The sequence below is a fragment of the Chiloscyllium plagiosum genome, chromosome 38, assembly GCF_004010195.1.
Source record: "Chiloscyllium plagiosum isolate BGI_BamShark_2017 chromosome 38, ASM401019v2, whole genome shotgun sequence".
In the NCBI taxonomy this organism is placed as follows: domain Eukaryota; kingdom Metazoa; phylum Chordata; class Chondrichthyes; order Orectolobiformes; family Hemiscylliidae; genus Chiloscyllium; species Chiloscyllium plagiosum.
The window spans coordinates 27,263,869-27,287,050 of record NC_057747.1 but is presented as its reverse complement, the minus strand read 5'-3'; the positions used below and the strand labels follow the sequence as shown (position 1 = coordinate 27,287,050).

At 42.4% G+C, this 23,182-nt stretch overlaps 1 protein-coding gene across 25 annotated transcripts in view; it reads right to left on the bottom strand.

The window, feature by feature from the left end:
- The window catches only part of col13a1 (collagen, type XIII, alpha 1), a 224,795-nt gene that overhangs the window by 56,667 nt on the left and 144,946 nt on the right, over positions 1–23,182 (bottom strand). For 15 of the 25 annotated variants that reach the window (XM_043679190.1, XM_043679193.1, XM_043679198.1 and 12 more), the window contains 8 exons: positions 21,533–21,598; positions 21,215–21,313; positions 19,574–19,618; positions 17,597–17,623; positions 13,812–13,874; positions 7,047–7,109; positions 6,251–6,277; positions 4,060–4,104 (listed from right to left, as the gene is read on the bottom strand). In XM_043679190.1, the coding sequence (XP_043535125.1) occupies positions 4,060–4,104; positions 6,251–6,277; positions 7,047–7,109; positions 13,812–13,874; positions 17,597–17,623; positions 19,574–19,618; positions 21,215–21,313; positions 21,533–21,598 (435 nt within the window). Of the gene's footprint in view, positions 1–4,059; positions 4,105–6,250; positions 6,278–7,046; positions 7,110–13,811; positions 13,875–17,596; positions 17,624–19,573; positions 19,619–21,214; positions 21,314–21,532; positions 21,599–22,631; positions 22,689–23,182 lie in introns of all 25 variants that reach the window. The other 10 variants (XM_043679202.1, XM_043679207.1, XM_043679210.1 and 7 more) reach the window with 6 other exon arrangements.

Here is a 23,182-nt window from a genome sequence, read left to right as displayed (position 1 = left end):
CACAGAGAATCTAACCATTCACCTTTCCATGCCACAGAATTCCCTTTTTAGTCATGTCCTGGGAGCCTGGGAGAGTGTGTGTGTGGGGGGGGGGGTTCACCATACATCAAAGGTTTAATTAGAACAGCCATGTACTGTGGCTATGAGAACAGGCCACACGCTTGGAATGTGGTGCTGGAAAAGCACAGCAGGCCTGGCAGCACCCGAGGAGCAGGAGAATCAATGTTTCGAGCAATAGCCCTTCATTAGGAATCATTTTGGGCATTAGGAATCATCCTGATGAAGGGCTAATGCCCGAAACGTCGATTCCCCTGCTCCTCGGATGCTGCCTGTCTTGCTGTGCTTTTCCAGCACCACACTCTGAACTCTGATCTCCAGCATCTGCAGTCCTCACTTTCTCCATGTGCTTGGAATACTGTACTAACTAACTCACTTCCTCACTCCTCAAAGCCTGTCCACCATCCAACAAGGCACAAGCCAGCTGTGTGATAGAATACTCCGACTTATCTGGATGAGTTCAACTCCAATAACACTCAAGAAGCTTGACACCATCTGGGACAAAGCAGCCCCCGCTTGATTGGCACCGAATTCAGCACATTCAATATTTATTCTGCTCATCACTCAGTGCACAGTGGCTGTGATGTGAACTGTACTGAAGATGGACTGCAGCACCCCTCCGAAGAGCCATTGACAGTACCTTCCAAACCTGAGACCTTCACCTGTGAGAAGATCAAGGCAAGCAGCAACAATAGAAACCTCAACTCCCCCTCCAAGTCACTCACCATCTTGCCTTGGAAATATATTGCTGTTACTTCACTGTGGTAGGTAAAAATTCCTAAGGGCATTGCAGGTGTATTTACAGCACATGGACTGCGGCAGATCACCATCACCTTTTCAAGGGCAACTAGGAACAAGCAGTAAACGCTGTTCTTGTCAGTGATACACATTCTTTGCATGATAACAACGTGCTACAGATCCTCAATATAAATGTCATAATTGAGAGAGAAAGAGGAGCTTCAGATTGAACCAGAAATTAACTCCATGTATAAAGTTATTGGGATTGGATCAAACGGGGGTAAATATTCACTCTTTAATATCTGCTTTCACACCAGCTTTTAGATAGGATACCATTGTCAGTAATTGCTGTGATCTCTCAAAAGACATGGCACTGAGATTATATAACTCAGGATGAAATTACTTAGTAAATCAGCAGCTAAAAAAACACATCTTTAATTTTCATAGATATTTAAATCTATTTTACTCAGGAAAATCATTCCCCCTACTCACTGCAGCCAGCCAGATAGTTAGTTTCAAAGCAAAACTGCAAGGTGGCTACATTTACTTTGAGTTTGATTTGGAAAGGAAGAACAAAGAATTTGCATTTATGTAGCATCCTTTGAACACATTGGAGTGTTTTACAGCCAATGTGCAGTCACTGTTGCAAAGTGGGAAATGTAACATATCTGGATCTAAGCTGTCAGCTCAGATTTCAAGATATTCTGTATTGCACATCTCTGTAAAGTTACTACAATAAATATGTTCTTGCTAATAGGACAATCCGAAATGAGTGCACCATTATTGATTAAATATAGACAGTAAGGGTTAATCTTACAGTTTTTGGGTTAACTGCAAATTCCTTCAAATTTTCCAGAGGGATTCTTGCCATAAGGTCCAGTGAAATTTCTCACTGTACCTTACCAAACACACCTTGTTATTTACCTAGCCGCTCTCTGATCTGTCTATCTCCATGTTACTATGCTGCATCCCCAGAACAACCCATCATTCAGCAACTATTTGCCCAATGTTCAGCTGCCCTGGTCTTTTAAAAGGAACGCCATATCCCCAAATGAACAGTGGCATTTCCCGAAGCTCGGTCAAGAATGGGGTCGGAGATGATGTCGAGATTCTCTGCCAGGGATCAGGGCATCCCAGTCAAGGGAGGCTGCAAAGGAGAGGACCCTTCCCTACAGAGGACTGGCAGAGGATAGTGTGCCACCAGACCCTGGCCTTCTCAATGGTCCACAGGAACAGTCGGCAGTTCGTATAAAAGGTCAATGGCCTTTTCTGATTTTGCCACAGATCTCACCAATGCCCAAGTTGATCTAAGCCCTGTAAGAATGTCCATCTGAAGTTGAAAACTGTGTGCATGCAGTATTTCAAACATCTGGAATAATAGCAAATCTAACTCACTCTAACTTGAGAATCTACAGCTAGTGATTGAAACAGTTATCTCTAACAGTTGGGTAGGTTTCACATGTTCTCAAATTTATTAGGCCACACAATGAGAGATAAAAATCTTTGAGGAGAAAGTGAGGTCTGCAGATGCTGGAGATCAGAGCTGAAAGTGTGTTGCTGGAAAAGCGCAGCAGGTCAGGCAGCATCCAGAGAACAGGAGAATCGACGTTTCGGGCATAAGCCCTTCTTCAGGAAGGCTTTTCCTGAAGAAGGGCTTATGCCCGAAACGTCGATTCTCCTGTTCCCTGGATGCTGCCTGACCTGCTGTGCTTTTCCAGCAACACATTTTCAGCACACAATGAGATGCCAACTGGTCATATGACCCTGAAGGATTAATTAAACCAATTTTAAGCTGACAATGGTGAAGATGCTTTTACACAGCGATCTCCAGGATTTTTCAATGACCCAAAGCACTCCAGTGTTAAAAAATACTTTTAAAGTGTACTTGCTGTTTTAATGCAGGCAGACATGACAACTAATTGACACGTAGCACCCTCCTGCAAGCAACTCAGAAAATTATGCACATAATATGCTTTTATGATGCATTGAGGTCACCGGAACAGTGGAAAAACTTCCCAGCTCTTCTCCAAATGGTGATGTGGAAATTTCTCTCTACTCTGGTTTAATGATTCATTCAAAGCTTGGCACCTTGAACAGTGCAGCATTCCCTCAGTCCTGCACTGGATGTGTCAGCCTTCGTTATGGAGTCAAATCTATGGAGTGGGGATTGACAATATGATTTTCCTGATCAGGAGTGAAAATTCCACCCACTGAGCTAAGAATGTCAGCTGAAATCAGGAACAGTGAGTCTATGAGAGATGGACAGAGGGACACGGGGACAGAGGGACACGGGGACAGAGGGACACGGGGACAGAGGGACACGGGGACAGAGGGACAGAGTGATGTAGATGATGCTATATTCAAACTTGTACATCAAGGGAAAGGTTTTTTTTACAATGCGCAATGTATAAATTCGTAACTCTGAAGACGTGTAACTAGTAGCAACAGTTTTCATCATTTCAACTTTGCATCCAGTGATAATATAACAACGAACAATGTTACATGTAACATAGGTCAAATACATTACAAAACAATCCCTACACTTGAATGCCACATTCAGACGATATCCATTGGTTATTTTATTTGATGATGTGAAACAAAATAGATTAAGGCCTGCGTCAGGATGGACAAAAGAGTGTTATGTACATTGAGTTAAAGCACTAATATCACCAGCAGCAGATTCTAAACCAGAAATAGTTTCTGGGAAACCACTGCACCACAACTGTTCTGTAAACTACTACAGGGGGTCTGTTATTCAAAACATTTTTTTAAAGAGCTACATTTTCAACTTTAAGCCTCAAGACGATATGCTGCAGATATTAACAGAGGAACACTGTTTGCCTGGATTTACTTTGTTCATTATATTCAATGGAAGAATTAATTAATTCAAAATTAAATAAATTAATGCCATTCTTTAGTTAATGGACAAAGGATTTGCCCATGGAATATTCCTTTGTTGTTCAAAGACTAGCAATGGTCCAGCAAATCTGTGTTATACTAAAAAAGGTTACATTAAATCTCATATCGTTCTTAATATGTTCAACCTGGCATCATTCTTCCAATAATGAGCCTCATGACAGAACATTTGCTTCCAATTTTTCCAACTGATTGGCAGAAAGGATGAAAATGAGAGCTTTTCAATCCTACCTCAAAGCAGTATCTAAGCGTACAGTAGTTATTAAATATTAGTGATCCTGCAGGACCTTTATGGAGTTGAAAACTCACAATAATAAAACAAAATCCTGAAGCAAGATCTAAAACTACCTTTTCTCCTTTAGCACCAACACGGCCAACTTCACCCGGTTCTCCCTGTAGGAGGGGGGAATGTAAGTTAAGCAAAGCAAAAATAGAATGGAAAGCAGTCACATGTGAGAAGGACTATTGATGAACAATTGTTACATTTGTCTTCTGCATCAAAAATACTGCAGTGCAACTGAAATCCCACACCAGACCAGTCAACATCAATCAACAAATCTTTAACCTGTGGGATCTAACCAATAGGGGTTAGAGTTTAGAGGGTTGGGGGTAAATCTAACTAAAACTTACAGAATACTGAATGGCCTGGACAGAGTGGATGTTGGGAAGATGTTTCCATTGGTAAGAGAGACTAGGGGCCGAGGGCACAGCCTTAGAGTAAAGGGAAGACCTTTTAGAATGGAGATAAGGAGAAACTTCTTCAGCCAGAGAGTGGAGAATCTATGGGATTCACTGCCACAGAAGGCTGTGGAGGCCAGGTCATTGAGTGTATTTAAGATGGAGATAGCTTCTTGATTGTCAAGAAGATAAAAGGTTACGGAGAGAAAGTGGAAGAATGGGGTTAAGAAACTTATCATTCATGATTAAATAGTGAAGCAGATTCGATGGGCCAAATGGCCTAATTTCTGCTCCCATATCTTATCTTCTCTTATGGTCTAATGGGGCAGAGTTCCCATTTGCTAATGTTGTGCATTTCTGAACTATTGTAAAAAGGGTTAGTTTTGGAGTCAATACCAAGTGCACACAATGATAACAATCTGGTTTATTGCCTATCCAAAGCTTTGACCCAGTCTCCCCCATTGTTTTTACAGGTACATGAGACAGTAGGGGCCAGGTCAACGCTTGCAATCTACATCAAAGGGTCTGAGTTGGGTTTTAACTGAAGCTATTGGCCATTTCCCCATCAGCTCTGCCCCCACTCTGTGGACTGCATGACCCTCTGGCTGCCTAGAAAATCCTGCTCTAATGAGGTAGGCGGAGCAGATAGATTCGCTTCACCAAAATCCTCTTCTGGCCCACCCAAGCCCTCCCCATTCCTCTCTCAGGCTACTCTTAGCCTGTCCCCAGAAGACTACAAGTTTTCTCCTGATGCCAAATGGAAGTCCAGTTGTCACTACAATGGCCAACTAAATACAATGAGGATTTTAAATACAGGGAGCAAGTTGAAATTCAATTAAGAACATTATACCATTCATGCTTAAAATGTTAATCTCCCGGTATTATTGAAAAAAAGACATTTTATCAAAGTTTCTTGCCAAGTACCCATCAGGACAGTTTGTAGGAATACCAATTTAAGGGTAAAAAATGTATACAGAACAAGAGGAAAGTGCTGAATATCAGTAAGTGTGGTCTGTTTGGTTGAGGTGTTGCCTTGGAGAATGTACCAGGTAATGACAGCTGTCAGTTAACTGCCAGGCTTTGTTTAAATTTTAAACCAGGTAGGCTCTATTTGATGAAAGTTTGTAAAAGCTTCGACAAATTGGATCTTTTTTCAGCAACTGTCAAGTTCTGTATGACCAAACAACTATTTGTACATTCCCATTTCTGTTTGTTATGGACTGACATGCCGCATGGCTTCAGCCTTCAATATTTGGTGGCTTAGAAATGCCAGCAGCTTTTTAATTATACTGTTTGAGCATTTATTTAAATTAAGTAATTGTGTTGGGGGCAATCACTTGAAAGCAACATTCAGCCAAATTCTCCTAGTTTCAATATTTCTTAACTTCAATAACCTTTCTACTTGAACTTAAACTGTGCAATTTAAGTAATGAAATTTCTTAATAAATATTATTGAATAAATTGTTCCTTTCTAAAAAAAAATCACTGCATTAACAGCATTGGTAATCATCACATAAGCAGTGGCTTACCAAAGGCGGGAGACAGCGGGAGAGAGTGAAATGAGTTCCAGACAATGTATAACAGCAAAGGCAATGTGAAATATGCAATTTCAGCACAACTGTGGGTAGAAGGTGACATCTGGGCAGGGTACCTTGTGAATTTTATGATGCAACACAAAGGGACACATGCATTAATCCCAATTTAACTGGAATGCGGCAAGTCAACACTTACAGCACATAAATACCCTCACTATTAGAGTCAAGTTTGGTTTGAAATTGATTGGTTTGATTCCGATTAGTAGAAAGGTTAGTTGATTAAGACAAGACAGATGCAAGGAGAGACATGGCTTTTATTTTAGTACCTTTTGTCCAAGGTCTCCTTGTTCTCCCTGTGAGCAGAAATTCAAAAGCCAGAAGGAAAACAGAGATAAGTCACGTTGTAGAATACAGACAGAAGCAAGATGGAGAATGAGGCAGCTCATGGACCAGGTACAGTTGAGTGTTAAGCATTCTGCAACTGACCACACACACACACACACACACACACACACACACACACACACACACACACACACACACACACACACACACACACACACACACACACACACCCCAATTCGCTATCTTTAAAATACACAACGTCAACATGCAACCTGAAAACTGTTACTGCTTCATTTAGTGAAAAGCAGAAGCCCATTAATGATAGTGATTAGTGGGCAGCACGGTGGCACAGTGGTTAGCATAGCTGCCTCACAGCGCCAGAGACCCAGGTTCAATCCCCACCTCAGGTAACTGTCTGTGTGGAGTTTGCACATTCTCCCCGTGTCTGCGTGGGTTTTCTCCGGGTGCTCCGGTTTCCTCCCAAATGTGCAGGTTAGGTGAATTGGCCATGCTAAATTGCCCGTAGTGTTAGGCGTAGGGGAATGGGTCTGGGTGGGTTGCTCTTCAGAGGGTCGGTGTGGATTTGTTGGGCCGAAGGGCCTACTTCCACACTATAAGTAATGTAAAATCATAACCAAGATTATTGCACCCTCTATGAGATTTTATTTTCTGTTAAAAAGAATGCATTAATGCTTCCCAATAATGGTGAGTAATTAATTGTTAGTATTTTGGTGCGCTGAACCACCAGGGAGCCTTGACCATGCCTCCTCTCTTTACCTTTCGGCCTACAGTTCCAGGCAGTCCTGCTGGACCAGGAAGTCCCAGTTCACCAACCTCTCCCTGAGGGACAGAAGACAGAAATAAAAAGAGAGAAAATTGAGGAAGATAACTGGAGAGCACATCACAGTGAAGGGGCAGATGGACAGAGTGGAACCTGTGAAAGAAAAGGGCACAAAGAAATCCAGAAAGAAAATGACTGAGGCGTGAGTGAATAAAGATCTTTAAAATTCAAATTCCATCTGTGCGGAAGAGCAGAAGTAGAAACCATCAGTAGAAGATGATCACTAATAATCCAATAGGGTTTCAGCAGAGATTTCTTTATTCAGAGGGTGGTGACAATGGGGAACTTGATAGCACAGGAAACTCACAGGCAAATGCAAAGGAAAATTGGACAAGCACAAGAGAGAGAATGGAATTGAACAAAATAGGATTCAATGAAGACTATTTAGAGGAGCACAGACAAATTTGGGCTGAATGCACAGAAGAACAGGAGTAGGCCATCTAGCCCTACGAGCCTGCTCCGCCATTCAATAAGATCATGGCTGATCATTTGGTGCACTCAGTTGCACCAACTTGCCCACTCACCATAATCCTTAATTCCTTTACTGTTCAAAAATCTTTCTATCTTTGCCTTAAAATCATTGTCAATGAGGTAGCCTCAACTGCTTCACCGGGCAGTGTGTTCCATAGATTCACAAACCTTTGGGTGATGATGCATCACAGCGCCAGAGACCCGGGTTCATTTCCCGCCTCAGGCGACTGATTGTGTGGAGTTTGCACGTTCTCCTCGTGTCTGCGTGGGTTTCCTCCGGGTGCTCCGGTTTCCTCCCACAGTCCAAAGATGTGCAGGTCAGGTGAATTGGCCATGCTAAATTGCCCGTAGTGTTAGGTAAGGGGTAAATGTAGGGGTATGGGTGGGTTGCGCTTCGGCGGGTCGGTGTGGACTTGTTGGGCTGAAGGGCCTGTTTCCACACTGTAAGTAATCTAATCTAATCTAAAAAAAAAAGACGTTCCTCCTCAACTCAGCCCTAAATCTGCTCCCCCTCAATTTGCAGCTATGTCCCCTAGTTCTAGTTTCACTTGCCAGTGGAAACAACCTCCCTGCTTCGATCCTATCTATTCCCTTCAGAATTTTATATGTTTCTGTAAGATCCCCCTCATTCTTCTAAACTGGAGTGAGGACAGTTCCAGTCTACTCAATCCCTCCTGATAAGGCAATCTTCTCAATGCCGGAATCAACCTAGTGACCCTCCTCTGCACCCCGCCCAGTGCCAATACATCCTTTCTTGAGGAAGGAGATCAAAACTATACACAGTACTGTAGATGTGGTCTCACCTTGGAATGGCATGATTCTGTGCTGTAAATTCTGTCTGATTCTCTCTAATTCCAATAATTCTAAACAAGAGAAAAGCTGCTACATCTGACATTTCTGATTTCTGACACTATTATGATCCAACTGTTCCCATTTCTTTTCTGCTGAAGTTATAATTATTGAAAGGAATTACCAGATACGTAGAAAGTATGTTTCTAGAAAGGGGCATGATCAAAGTAAAATTATAAATCTATTAATTCCAAAAGGACAGGCTGCTCCTGGATGTGAACACGTCCAAATAACTTGTCTTTTGTTTTTAGCAATGTAAGCACCATAGTAAAATAGCGTTTTTGAAAAAAATAATAGGATTAGAAAGTCACAGAGCATTTTGCAAAGAACATGTCACACTATTGCAGACGCAGAATGGAAAGTGAAAAGGTAAAAAGGGCACTGCTATATCTGTTTTCTTCAGTGATAATCCCATTGCAAATTAAACAAATTAGCTCCACACTGACTGGATTTCATGCTTGGCATATGAATGTTACTAATTTCACAAATGTTCCTAACAGATAACACAGAGCTCTGTCAGGCTACAGATATGCCACAGATCCCAGTTTGAAAAAAGACAATGGTGTTACTCCCACTTGGAAATATTAAGTATTATACTACTTTGTGTGTGTCGCACAGAAATGGGCCATTTCGATCAGAACTCCATTCCGCCTGCAGCTCATTCATCAGCATATCTCTCTGCTCCTTTATCCCTCTTTGGTTAACCGACTTCTACTTCCTTTCCATTTACTGGGGAAGGAGTATTCCCCAGACACGGGTGTTATGTGAACCTCAACCATTCCATTTAATTGGCACTCAAAGACATCCTCACAAATATTCAACTTACATTGTAAACATTCCAACAAGCTTTGGGAAAAAATGTGAAGTAGATCACTGGACAGCATTTACTTCTTAGAATAATCTCCCCTTTTAAACCCAAGTCTATTTTTCCTCTTAGCAATAAGCCAATGAAATTATATCTGTAAAGGTTTAATTGAGAAATGAACACTTGAAGATGTTAGATACATAAAAGAGTAGGCTTCCAAGTTGGATACTTGACAAGGAGTAAGATAGATGCCCAAATTGATTGACTGTGGCAGGGTATATATAAACATTTCTTTTTTCAATTGAGAGGTCAGATATTCATCACCATAGAGTTGCTCTCCAATGTATTAAGAACTGGTTTACAGATGATTTCTTTAGGAACATGACATGATCATTTATACCAGCAAGTGGTCAATGACACAATATACATTCACTTATAGGTGTGACATCACACATCGAATTTCATCAGTCCAAATATTCACTGAAATTCCTGGCTGGAGATCGGTTTCTACCCTGTAACTTGGGTGGAACTCAAGATCTGTCAGGGACCCTGCTTCTTTTAGACCTGACGGTTAGATTCTTGTGGGCAGCAATGTAAAGGGATGCCCCACCTAAAAATGGCTGAGCATATGAGTGGGGGAGAGAAAAGGGAAGAGCTATTGGGATTCCTGACAAAAATACTTCCTTCAAAGCCCTTAAAGGGCTTCAAACAAAACTCATCTTCTGAAGGCCTGAAATTTGAGGTGGAAAGAGCTATCAATCAAATATTTACATGAGCGTGGAACTACAGTAGGCCATTTAGCTGCATGAGGTGAAAGTGGGTATTGTGGATGCTGGAGATTAGAATCAAGATTGGAGTAGTGCTGGAAAAGCACAGAATGTCAGGCGCATCCGAGGAGCAGGAAAATCGACGTTTCAGGTAAAAGCCCTTCATCAGGAATGAGGAAGCCCTGATGAAGGCCTTTTGCCTGAAACATCAATTTTGTTGCTCCTCGGATGCTGCCTGACCTGCTGTGCTTTTCCAGCACTACTCTAATCTTGACATTTAGCTCCATGAGCCTACTCCACCATTCAATAAGATCATGCCTGATTGGGCAGTAATCTCAAACTCAGACTCCTGCCGAAATAGTGTGTCAACCCCTTGTTTAACAGGTATTTATCCACCTTTAAAAATATCTGAGGACTCTACCTTCACCACCTTTCTGGGAACAGAGTTTCAAAAGCTCATGATCTGAGAGAGAAAAGTAAAACTTCTCTGCAGCTTCGTTTTAAATGGACAACCCCTGATTTTTCAACAGTGACCCCTCGTTCTAGGTTCGTCCCTAGGAGGATACAGTGTTTCCCGATCTACCCTCGTAAAACATCTCAGGATTTTTAAAATATTTCAGTCAAGTCACCTGTATCCTGGAGGTATCCATTATCTTTGCTTTGGGCAGAATGTTACGTTGACCAGGAGGTGGGTTTGCTGGCTTAATAAATTCTCTGGGTGCTTTCCCACCAGCTCCCTGCAAACCACTGCGCTCCCCCCCACCGCGACCAGACTGAGTTTCACTGACCATCAGTAACCTGTTCCCATTCTTTACCAACTGAGGCCCTTCAGTGTTCAACCGATACCCCCTACACATTTGAGCCCTGCCCCTAAACTCCCCCACCAAACAACGTCCTCCTGGGTCCTTCCCTTGAACACCCCACCCTAGACATTTCTACCCTCCCCCTTACCCATCATGCAGCTTCTGATTTTGGTACTTGAGGACTGGGTGCAGTACTGTTGGTGGCCACCACTATCAGTAGCACTGCTGAGAACAAAGATCAGAGGCTCATCAGCTCCTGGAGGCAGGTTGGGGTTGGTGGGGTGGAGTGGGGTTGGTGGGGTGGGGTGGGGTGGGGTGTGGTGTGGTGTGGTGTGGTGCGGTGCAGGAGATTTGGGCAAAGCCTCAGCCTGAGTCAATGAAGACCCCTCTGAATATTAACTGGCAGTGGACTGAGAGCCAGTTTCACAGCAACTTCTTTGGCATTGGGCCACAGGGAATATTTCCTCTTTCAGAGCCTGGGCAGGTACTGAGCAGCCTCCATTCCACTTGATAAAGCTATTTCAGACCAGTCAGGTTCCACTGACAAACCCCTACTAGCACCAATGGTCCCAGGGATGAAGGGCTTTTTATGTGAGAAGCAGTTAATGACTCTGAGCTTGTACTCAGTGAAGTTTAGAAGAATGAGGGGGATCTGACTGAAACCTACAGAATACTGAGAGGCCTATATAGAATGGACATGATGAAGATGTTTCCATGAGTAGGAGAAGCTAGAATGCGAGGGCATAGGGTCAGACTGAAGGGAAGATCTTTTAGAACAGAGATAAGGAGAAACTTCTTCAGCCAGAGAATGGTGAATCTACGGAATTCACTGTTACAGAAGACTGTGGAGGCCAGGTCATTGAGTATATTTAACACTGAGATAGATAGGTTCTTGATTAGTAAGGGGATCAAGGGTTATGGGGAGAAGGCAGGAGAATGCGGTTAAAAACTTCTCAACCATGATCTGACTTGATGGGCCAAATGGCCTAATTTCTGCTCCTATGTCTTGCGGTCTTTTATGGGAATGGTGTAAATGTGTTTGAAATAGTTGATGGCATTGCGTACCTCGCACCATTTGAGGGATGACCTTCAGTTGTCATTGTTGAGCTGATGGGACAGGAGCTCATTGCAGAATTTACACAGACGATTGTAACAGGTTCACACTGGGAGCCAGCTGATCTGGGAACAAGAGCTGAATGGTGGGTCAGACACTTGGCAATTCAATCAGCAACCTGGTGTCTCAGGCTCTGAGGAAGTTCCAGCACAGGAGCAGGTTTACTTATTTTTTTGAGGGATTAAACCCCATTACAGTTGACCTTGACCCACACAGCCTCCATCCTTCCTGATGAGTTTGTTTACTGAATTCTAAAATTCAGAACTGGTTACCCAAAGGTTAGATTTAGTACACAGCTGCCAGAATCAAGTCTTAATAAAGTAACAAATACAAACAAGTTTAACAATCTGATGTGAGGCAGAGACACTCAGTGTGGGAGGAAGCTATGGTCCTCCCTCCCTTTCTGTCCCTCCTCCAGCCTCCCTCTCTATGTAGACTGTATACAGATTGTACGCTTTATGTTTCTCAATGCCAACTTCATCAGAAGTCACATGACACCAGGTTATAGTCCAACAGGTTATTGAAATCGCAGACGTTCAGAACTCTGCTCCTTCATCAGGTGATCTGATAAAGGGGCAGCACTATGATTTCAAATAAACCTGTCGGACTATAACCTGGTGTCATGGGATTTCTGACTTTGTCCATCCCAGTCCAACACCAGCACCCCCACATCATAAATCCTTCATAAGGTAGGTTCCAAAGGTTGATCAAATTCTGGGATGTTTGTACCCTCTTACAATAAATAGTTCTATTATTCCATAAGGAATGAAAGATACCCCAGTGTGTCTAACATTCCCAGGTTTCTGCCTTGTGCAGTGATTGTATTTCAGACACTATACTATGAATAAGTGCTATGTATCTCAGTTAAGAACAAACAGCTCCCCCTCCCCCCTCCCCACACCACCTTCAGCAACACTCCCAGTGTTTCGGGATATTATGGGCCAATTAAACAGAAGGGCACAAATTTAATGACATGTCCGATTCTTAAATTTTAGAGCCTTATAAAAGGTGAAAAGCCTGATCCATAACATGGCTTATCTTGAACTCAAAATTCACACAAATTCCAGGAAGAAATAAACACCTCAGGTAAAGCAATGAAAGTCAACTGAGTCACTGCTGAGTCGAATGACAGAAACAATTCTTAACGTTGAGGTTAAACACATTATTAAGCATGATTATAGTTAGATTGCTTTACAGTTCTGTTCAGAATAAACAATAATAAAATAATTCTGCAATTCAATGTGAAATAGCCAACACATTTTAAGTGGTTTACTCATAGTCTGGGAATAGCACACTCTGATATAATCAGCAACATTCCCAGACAGACTGTGTTCTCGGTCTAAATCTCTGCAGACCGAACTAGATGCTGTACTGACTTTGAACTTTTAAAAATTTCTCCATTTTAAAAATACAAATTTCCTTTAAGACGACTGAACGTACCTTCTGAGTAATCAAACTGCCCCCTTCAAAACACTTCTCCAGAAATCAGTATGACCATTATGAATGGCCAATAACTTAGTCCACTTATTTACAAGCTAGGTTTTGCCATGATAATTAGTAAACATCATATTTTAACAGGATTCACATTACACTGAAGCACCTTGACAATGTGTTCTGTGCTGTAGCTTTATCTATTTTCTTTCTTTACCAAACACATGATCACCATCAAACACTATAAATTAATTATCTGTAACTGCTGGTGTTATCTGGTATTTATTTTGCCAATCCCATTGTACTCTGCCTGGGTAGTTGATAGGGAACATTGACTCATGGAGCTGCCTCTCGTCAGTCTCAAGATGATAGATCCTTCCGACCATCCTCTGCAGAAAGGACAGGACCCTTGGGACTCTGTAAAAAGGGATTGCCAACAGCTGGAAGAGTGTTTATCTAACCTTTCTTCCTGGGAGCCCTGGCATTCCTGGTTTGCCCTGCAGTCCTGTTATTCCTGGTTCTCCCTGAAACAGGAAAAGAAGTACATTTGTTTTCACTATTTAGCTGAAACGCGCTTTTTAAATATTACAAATGAGCAAAGTTTGTGATCTTACAGATTAAACAATACTGATGTAACTTTCTTGTAGACTAGTAAACTGGGTTAGCAGAGGTCAATAAAAAGTTCCTTTTACTACATAAACAAGCTCTAGTGTTAAAATTGACTGTCACACAGCTTCCTGGCAAAGCTTTTTAAAGTTCACACTGTTCCAGTTCCTGAATTGATTGGCTTTGTTCAATCCCCTATCTCGGCTCGTTTATTGATGCTGTCTGCTTAAGATTACAACTCTGAAACCCTGAGGGAGGCACTGGCAAGGGCACCAACATGAGAAATGCATCACAACTGTTTGACAGCTTGTGGTCATCTCCCTCCCAATGGTATAACATTTCAAATTTCTGAAAATGATTTGTTTTGTTCCATCACAGAGAGCCCTGCTTTCAAACGCCTGTTTCCTGAGGTTTCCTGAAGTCCTTGCCATTAACGACTCTCCTTCTTGAAGTTATAATGTGGAGGTGCTGGTGTTGGACTGGGGTGGACAAGTCAGAAGTCACATGACACCATGTTATAGTCTAACAGGTTTACTTGAAATCACAAGCTTTCGGAAGACCGCTCAGTGACCTGACAAGAAGCAGTGTTCTGAAAGCTTGTGATTTCAAATAAACCTGTTGGACTATAACCTAGTGTTGTGTGACTTCTGACTTCTTTATGTTGTCTTCAAAGCATACCTGTTTGACTAAACCTGTCCAAATATCTCTTCAGTTGGATTTTTCTGGTTACACACTTGCCAAGCACGTTCTGCTGTGTCAATGGTGCTATAATAATGCACACTGTTGTTGTTGAACTAGGTACATCTTTTCACCTGACTTCTCAGAGGCTGGAAAACTAGTCTGAAATATTTGGAATAATGTTCTGCCCTTTCAAAGATACATTGTTAATCACATCAAGCTCACATTGTTAACCAGTCTTCCTCAAACTAAATTTAATCAAATTGTACTTTTCCAAATCTTGTTCACTTTCTAAAATATACCAAATTTATTGGATTGTATTCAACTCATATTCTGAACTGTATTCAAACTGAATCAAATTCTCAATTAAAATTATACAAATTAATGGATAAAGGCTCAAATGAGAAAAAAAACAAAATCATACAATCATGATGCACAGGTGGGTTGACAGTCAGAATCTTCTTTCCAGAGTTGAAATGTCTAATACTGGGGGGGGGGGGGGGGGGCATGCATTTATGGTGAGAGGGGAAAGTTCAAAGGAGGTGTGAGGAGCACGTTTTTATACAGAGGGTGGTAGGAGTGTGGAACACACTTCCAGGGATGTTGGTGGGGGCAGATACCATACGGGCATTTAAGGGAATTTTAGCTAAGCACTTGAATATGTAAGGAATGGAGGGATATGGACCATGAGGAGAAAGTGAGGTCTGCAGATGCTGGAGATCAGAGCTGAAAATGTGTTGCTGAAGAATCATTCCTGAAGAAGGGCTTATGCCCGAAACGTCGATTCTCCTGTTCCCTGGATGCTGCCTGACCTGCTGCGCTGTTCTAGCAACACAATTTCAGCTCTCAATTAAATAGAATAGACAAGTGTCTAAAGTGTGCAACAAGGTAGACAGTGTCAAGACTGCCAGATCACCAACAAACATGGGGAACTTTCAACTGCAGCATGTCTCTGTTTTATTTAAAGAGAGGAGACACAACCAAAAGACAACTGAGGATATATACACAGTGGCTGTTTGGAGAGGAACCTTGGGATGTCACACCCGAAGGTGTCAAGGAAGCTTCAAAGGGAGAAATGTAAACTGTTCTGCAATAAACTCACTTTTGTAAACTCAAGATAGCCAAGCTAAATTGACTCAGTTTAAAATGTTTTGTACTAAGAGAAAGGTATTCACAAGGGAAAGCATCATTTTATTAGGTTAACTTTATTATGACCAACTGAAGGACTGGGTAAGCAGACAATTCATCCTTCATGGGACATGGACATTTAAATGTCAGCATTTATTGTATGTCCCTTGTTGCCCTTGAGAAGGTGGGGGTGAGCTGCCTTCTTGGACTACTGCAGTCCCTGTGCTGTAGGTAGACCCACAATGCCCTTAGGGAGGGAATTCCAGGATTTTGACCCAGCGACAGTGAAGGAACACGATATATTTCCCAAGTCAGGATGGTCAGTGGCTGGGAGGGCAACTTGCAGGGTGTGGTATTCCCATGTAGCTGCTGCTCTAGTCATTCTAGATGGAAGACGTGGATTTGAAAGGTGCTGTCTGAGGATCCTCAGTGAATTTCTGTATTTTTGATTATTTACTGTTTCTCATTTCTAAGTGTTTATAGTTTGCATTGTCATAAGTATTCGTAAATTGTTGTTTACTTGGTTAGAATGTCTGATCTTGTCATTGATATCCTTGCTGTTGTTTCAGAACTGCCATGCTGAGTTTCTTACACTGTAACAGTGACTGTATTTCAAAATCACTCCATTGGCTGTGAGGTACTTAAGGTCTTGAGGTCATTAAAGGCCCAAGTCTTTAAAACCCAGAGAACAGCATTTCCTGGCTCAACTTTGAGAATTGAGCAAGTCAAATCAGGAAGTCAGTGGTCTAGAGTCTGCTGTGGTACTGTCTAGAATTGCATCTTTCATATTGTGCGTATGTTTTATATATTCGATAAGGGAATGCTAAAATCCATTAAACAAAATTCATTAGGTTGATGATTACAATGATTTGAACACTAATTTTCTTGTAAACACCCCCAGGATTGTCAGCTCTATTATAGAATGGGAGGGATGGAGAGCTCTTATAGTGCTGTGGCAGTACCTCTTCCTTTGAGCTAAGGGATCCAGGTTGAAAACCCACTTAACCCAGAGGTGTGTAATTACATCCATGAACAGACTGGGTCTGTTGGAAAACAGGGTCAGAGCAAATTACTGCAGATTCTGGAATCTGAACTGAAAACAAAAAATGCTGGAGATCTCATCGGGTCAGGTACCATCCGTGGAGAAAGCAAGCTAATGTTTCCAGTCTGGATGACTCTTCATTAGAGCCAATCAGCACATTTAAAAGGGACTTGTGCTTTGCTATTTGCAGAACTTACTTATTAACATCCGTATTGTTTTGGGATTGGGCCACATGTGTTGACCCAACATGTTGTCTCCTTTAGTAAATACTCATTGCATGTGCCAAAGAGGAAAGAGCTTTCTCAAAAGACCAAAACACCAGGGAAACCTGAACTATGCAACATGTTTCAAAAGGAAAACTGACATGGCTTTCAACATTTGTGAATGAAAATTTCCTCCTGCATTTACTATGACTGTACAGCACAGAAACAAAGCATTCAGTCCGATTGATTCGATGTCTGCATTTGAAATTTGGAAAACGCTCGCTGGAATGGTCTCAACCCAGGTGCGTGAGGGAATCGTTCTGGTTTGTATTTAGATTTTGGAGCCGTAGCAATCATAACAGCAGGATGAAGAGCGATCTGTAGAAACAACTTAGTGCAAAAGCACTGGCTCAAGGTTAGAAGCTGCTATTTTAATGGACAGCAGACGCCCTCCTGTTCTGTTTCTGAACTAAAGCCACATGGTAAAGGAAGTGCTAAAAATAGCTCCTCATTTTATAGATCTACTTAGAGCTCAACATTTAAATTTACAGATCAAGTCACAGGTACTAAAACTAGCCTTGTCAATTACCTTCAGTCCTGGCACGCCAGGTGGACCCTGAGAAATTAAAAGGAAAATTATAAGATTCGGGTTCTGCTGCTTGGACACTATCCATAAGGATTCAAAAACAGAAATTGCTGGAAACACTCAGCAGGTCTGGCAGCATGTGTGGAGAAAAATCAGAGTTAACACTTCCAGCCTGGAATGACTTCTTCTGAAGCCATGCAAAGCCAGTATTTGTTGAAGAGGACGACCAAGCTAACCTTCCCTGTGTCTCAGCCAGCATTCAGCCTTCAATCATTGTCACCCAGGCAGAATAGTGACCCCTCCTCAGAATAAAGTTCTGAGGAAGCATTACCGGACCTGAAACATTAACTTTGATTTCGCATCACAGATGCTGCCAGACCTGCTGAGCTTTTTCAGCAACTTCTGTTTTTGTTTGAGAATAATGGGGCTGTTTGCCTCATTTTTAGCTTGTGCAACCTGGCTATTCCATTCTGCTACACCAGCAGGCCATACTCCAGCGCAGGAGAATGGATAAGTTACAGATACCCTTTATGATGAATTAGAACTGGGTTAAAATCAACTATACAGCATTTCATTCTTTTTATTAAAAAAAGCTGAAAGTCTCAAGGTCAAATTCCTACCATCTGTCTGTGTGCCTCATCAAGACAGTGTCAATGTTAAACCACCAATATTGGTAAATAATAAACCAGATTTAAAATCAACCAAGGTGACAGAGTGAAAAACCAACAGATTACAGCACCCTTTTAGTCACAGAAAAGCTTTTAAAACTATGTTGTAGCTAACAGCTTGCGACTGGAGAATCATTCACTTTTCCACAGTGTCCTTGGAATATTGGTGCTCTATGCATTTATACAGTTTAGGTTTTACTGTATAAATGGAAACAAAGCAACTTTTGTGGGTCTTTGCTTTTCATCAGCATAGTGAGAATGTGATTGCTGAAAGATCAATGGTAGGTTAAGGAAAGGTTTTGAACTGGGGTGAAATATTTGAACAGCTCGAAACGCCAATTGGAAGCTGTGAGCTCAAGGCTCTTGAGGTTTTGCATTCCTCTGTGTTTAGATTAGATTACTTACTTACTTACAGTGTGGAAACTGGCCCTTCGGCCCAACAAGTCCACACCAACCCTCTGAAGAGCAACCCACCCCGACCCATTCCCCTACATTTACCCCTTCACCTAACATTATGGGCAATTTAACATGGCCAATTCACCTGACCTGCACATCTTTTGGACTGTTGGAGGAAACCGGAGCACCCAAAGGAAACCCCGCAGACGGGGAGAATGTGCAAACTCCACACAGACAGTTGCCTGAGGCGGGAATTGAACCCAGGTCTCTGGCGCTGTGAGGCAGCAGTGCTAACCACTGTGCCACCGTGCCAAGAGGGGGTTTCGATGGTGCAGCCCAGGGCATCGCCTCTACATCAGTCATCATTCACGTCCGATGCACTGCACCCACCTCAGTTAGAAAATGCTAAAACCAGGCATCAACTGAGCTGACTGCACTACCAATCAGCTCAGGGCTGCCCAGGCAGGTTAGATTTTTTTTTAGATTAGATTCCCTATAGTGTGGAAACAGGCCCTTTGGCTCAACTAGTCCACACCGACCCTCCGAAGAATAACCCACCCAGACCCACTACCCTCTGACTAATGCATCTATCGCTATGTTGCAATTTAGCATGGCCAATTCACCTGACCCGCACATCTTTGGATTGTGGGAGGAAACCAGAGGAAACCCACGCAGACATGGGGAGAATGTGCAAACTCCACACAGACAGTCGCCAGAGGTTGGAATCGAACCTGGGACCGTGGTGCTATGAGGCAGCAGTGCTAACCACTGAGCCACCATGCCGCCCATCTGTGGCTCATTTTGGCAAATCCCATAATGGAAATGCCTGAGAAGATTAAACAAAAAGTGAAGATAGTAAAAGGTCTGCAGCATAAAACCATGCACATTTGGCCAGCTAGAAATTTCAATTACTTACTGGCATTCCATCCCTTCCAGGTTTTCCAGGATCTCCGGGTTTCCCCTGGAAATAAAGAACTCAGTTATTATTTTATCACTGACCAGGAAGACAAAAACTGACTAAACCCAGTCACTTGGGCAATTATTATTTCCCACATGAGCTGTCACACCTTTCCACAATTTCTCTTCTCGCTCATGCTGTTGCTCTACAGGACCACTTTGGAATACTGTGTGCAATTCTGGTCTGAAACTTGAAAAGGTTCAAAAATGATTTACAACGATGTTGCCATGGTTGGAGGGTTTGAGCTATAGGGAAAAGCTGAATAGGCTGGGGCTGTTTTCACTGGAGCATCGGAGGCTGAGGGGTGACCTCATAAAAGGTTTATAAAAATCATGAGGGACATGGATAGCGTGCATAGCCAGTTTTTTTTACCGGGGAGGGGAGTCCAAAACTAGATGACATAGGTTTAAGGTGAGAGGGGAAAGATTTAAAGAGGACCTAAGGGGCAACTTATTCATGCACAGGGTGGTGCATGTATGGAATGAGCTGCCAGAGGAAGTGGTGGAGGCTGGTACAATTATAACATTTAAAAGGCATCTGGATGGGTATATGAATAGGAGGTGATCAAGATTAAAGCCTTTTCCAGCAATTGTCCACTTTCGCACACAGTGTATCCTTTACTAACACACAATGAGTCTCTGCTAAGCCCCACTCTAAAACCATTCCACAGCTGCTTTTTGGCTGGTGGCCTCTTTAGAAGTTGAGGCCAAAACAGTGAATGTTTTCAAGGAGTTAGACATAATTCTTGGAGGCTAAAGGGAATGGAGAGAAAAGGGACTAAGTTGGATGATCACCAATGAGCATACTGAATGATGGTGCAGCCTCAAAAGGCCGAATGACCTACTCCTGCTTCTATTTTCTATGTTTCAATGCTTCAGCTGTGTCTGCCTCAGAATGAGCAGGTCCTCCCAATGTGACTGGAATGGGCACTAATGGAATTCATCCTATGTGTCTATCTTTTCCCATCAGTCTACCCCTCTCCACTCTCCCATCCTCCCACTCTCCAGTTCCCATTCAGGCATGACTAATTGTGTTTGTGTACAACAATTTGCATTCATGCAGCACCTTCAATACAGTAACATAATACCCCAGGATGCTAAATAGGAACATTATCATAATTTGACACTGAGTCACATAAGGAGACATTAGTAGAGATGAGAGAGTTGGTCCAGGAGATAGAGTTAAAGCAATATTTTAAAGCAGAAAGGGAGAGCGAGAGAGAGAGATGCACACATAGAAAGGTCTAGTAAAGGAATTCCTGGGTTTAAAATCTCAGCAGCTGAAAGCACATTGGACACTAGGGAAGCGATTATATGCACTCTGAAACCATCATTAGATAATCCATTATATGGAAGCGGTTTTGAAACCATTTGAGCTGGAGTTCTGGTTAGCTCTTTATGATGTCACTGGCATCATTTACAAGGGTTTTTAAACATCTTAATTGCAGACACTCAGTAGGAAAAAACACAAAGTTCTTGAACCTATGGGGAAACAGCAGTCTTACCATTTTCCTGGGAGGGTGAAGGTCCAAAGAACAGAGGGAGACAAGGAGACAGGGAGACAGGGAGACAGGGAGACACAGACATGGCTAACACTTACTGGTAAACCATCCACTCCCGGCTTCCCTGCATGGCCTGGAGGTCCTTTAGGTCCTGGGGGTCCTGGAGAGCAGTTGCTACTGGCTTGTCCTTGTTCACCCTGCGATTGAACCAAAGTCCACTAAGATACGCAAAGACAATACTTAGAACAACTGGCTTTAATTTGTTCACCAATTAAAGGAGCAAGTTATGGATATTAGGTAGAGCAGCCAAAAAGCATTTGTCATAACCAAAGAGAAGGCTATTAGATTGGGAAGGGGAAAGAGGGTGGGAATGTGGAAAAGACCATCATTGTGTTGGCAGCAGAAAAGGCATTTACCTTGAGATACAGGCGTCTGATGAACTGGTCAGCAGGTGGTAGTATTTTCAATCGAGGAGGAGTGAACTGAGCAAGTAGGTGAGCCAGAGGTCACAGGTCAGTACAAAGCCAAAGGTCATGAGGAGATGATTGGTGTGGTTTTTGTTTGGAGGGAAGGGAATGGATAGATGAGGGAGGGAGGGGGAAGGGAGGGTGTGGAGGAGAGAAGAAAAGAATATTGAGAAAAGCAGCAGAGCTCGATACAGAGTGAAAGCCAGCAACAGAATTTTTTTTAAAAAAGGCGCTGTGTAGTTGGTGAAAGGAAAACATAACAGCCTTTCATCATGTGTCAAATGTTACAGGAAAATAAAACAAAAATTAAACAGTCAAACTTTATTCTGCAAAGGACTGCCCTTGGAATTTGTTGCTGGCTTTAATTAGAGAGAAGTAAGCCCCAGTCTTATAACAAAGTGAAGTGTGATTTCGGCACAAGTTTTGTGTTCAACAAGTACATGAAATTTGCCAGTTGATGCTGAATACTAATGGTGGGGTTACTGACCCTGCAGTTCATCTTGGAGTCTTTAGGAAACGATGGTAGATTTCTGGGACATTGTTGTCAGCAGAAACCCAGGAGGAAAATCATTGTGGGCTATAAATGATGTTGCTTCAACAAAAACGTCTGAATACTTTTGTTTAATCATTGCAACAATATTCAACGTTGGCACATTCAGTTAACAGCCAAGAGCTATCCAGTTCAGTCGTGGAGATCTGTTGGCTTTTCATTTGGCTGCAGAATGATGGACGTATTTGGCAACCAATGGCAGGAGAGTGGAGGCAGAACTGCTGGAGGTGCAAAGTCATGTGTGGAAGCCTCCATGAGTATGTCCAACCAGAGTTGGCAACCCCACCAATTCAATCAAACTAGCTCAGAATGCAACTGGTCAAGTCAACAAAAACTGCATGAATACAGACAAGTGTCCACTGTAATTTGGGAAGAGGATCTTCGCTCAGCTTTTTCACATTTCAACCGGAAACAAAACCAATTTTGAGCTACTTCAGAAAGGTCACAAGACACTCTGTTGTAAGACTGGCTGTAATGACAGTGAAAGCACTCACAAACCTTCACAGTCAGGATCTGATTTAGCCGCAGTGCTGCTAGTGAGGTCCCAGGGAACTCCTACAGAATGCAACATAGAAACTAAGTGATTCCATCCACAGGCAGACAGAATCGTACCACTTCACCTGTTCCCTCCAAATTAAAATTTACACTGCATGCTTATAAAGGTGTTTTGCAAGAAATATAGTTACCATCAATTCCGTCAGGATTTGTGTCAACTTTTATAATTGGTTTGTTTTAGGATCTTGTATTGTCAATCTATATGACCCTGCAGTGACAGTGATAGAGGATACAGTCCCTCAGAGACCCCAAGGTTGGCTACACTGCAAAAATGATCAAGACACACTGGAAAGTGTACTTGACACAGAATTTGTACTCCCAACTTTACCCATCAGGAGGGAAAATTGAGAATTAGCATGCACCCTTTCAGTGATTGTTCACCCCTTCGAATGGACAAAACAGTGAGAGATGGAGACTCATGCTTCCCGCTCCTCCCACATTGCCCTAGGAGGAAGCACTTCAGAACATCGGGCCGTGAAGTGCCAAATCTCCTG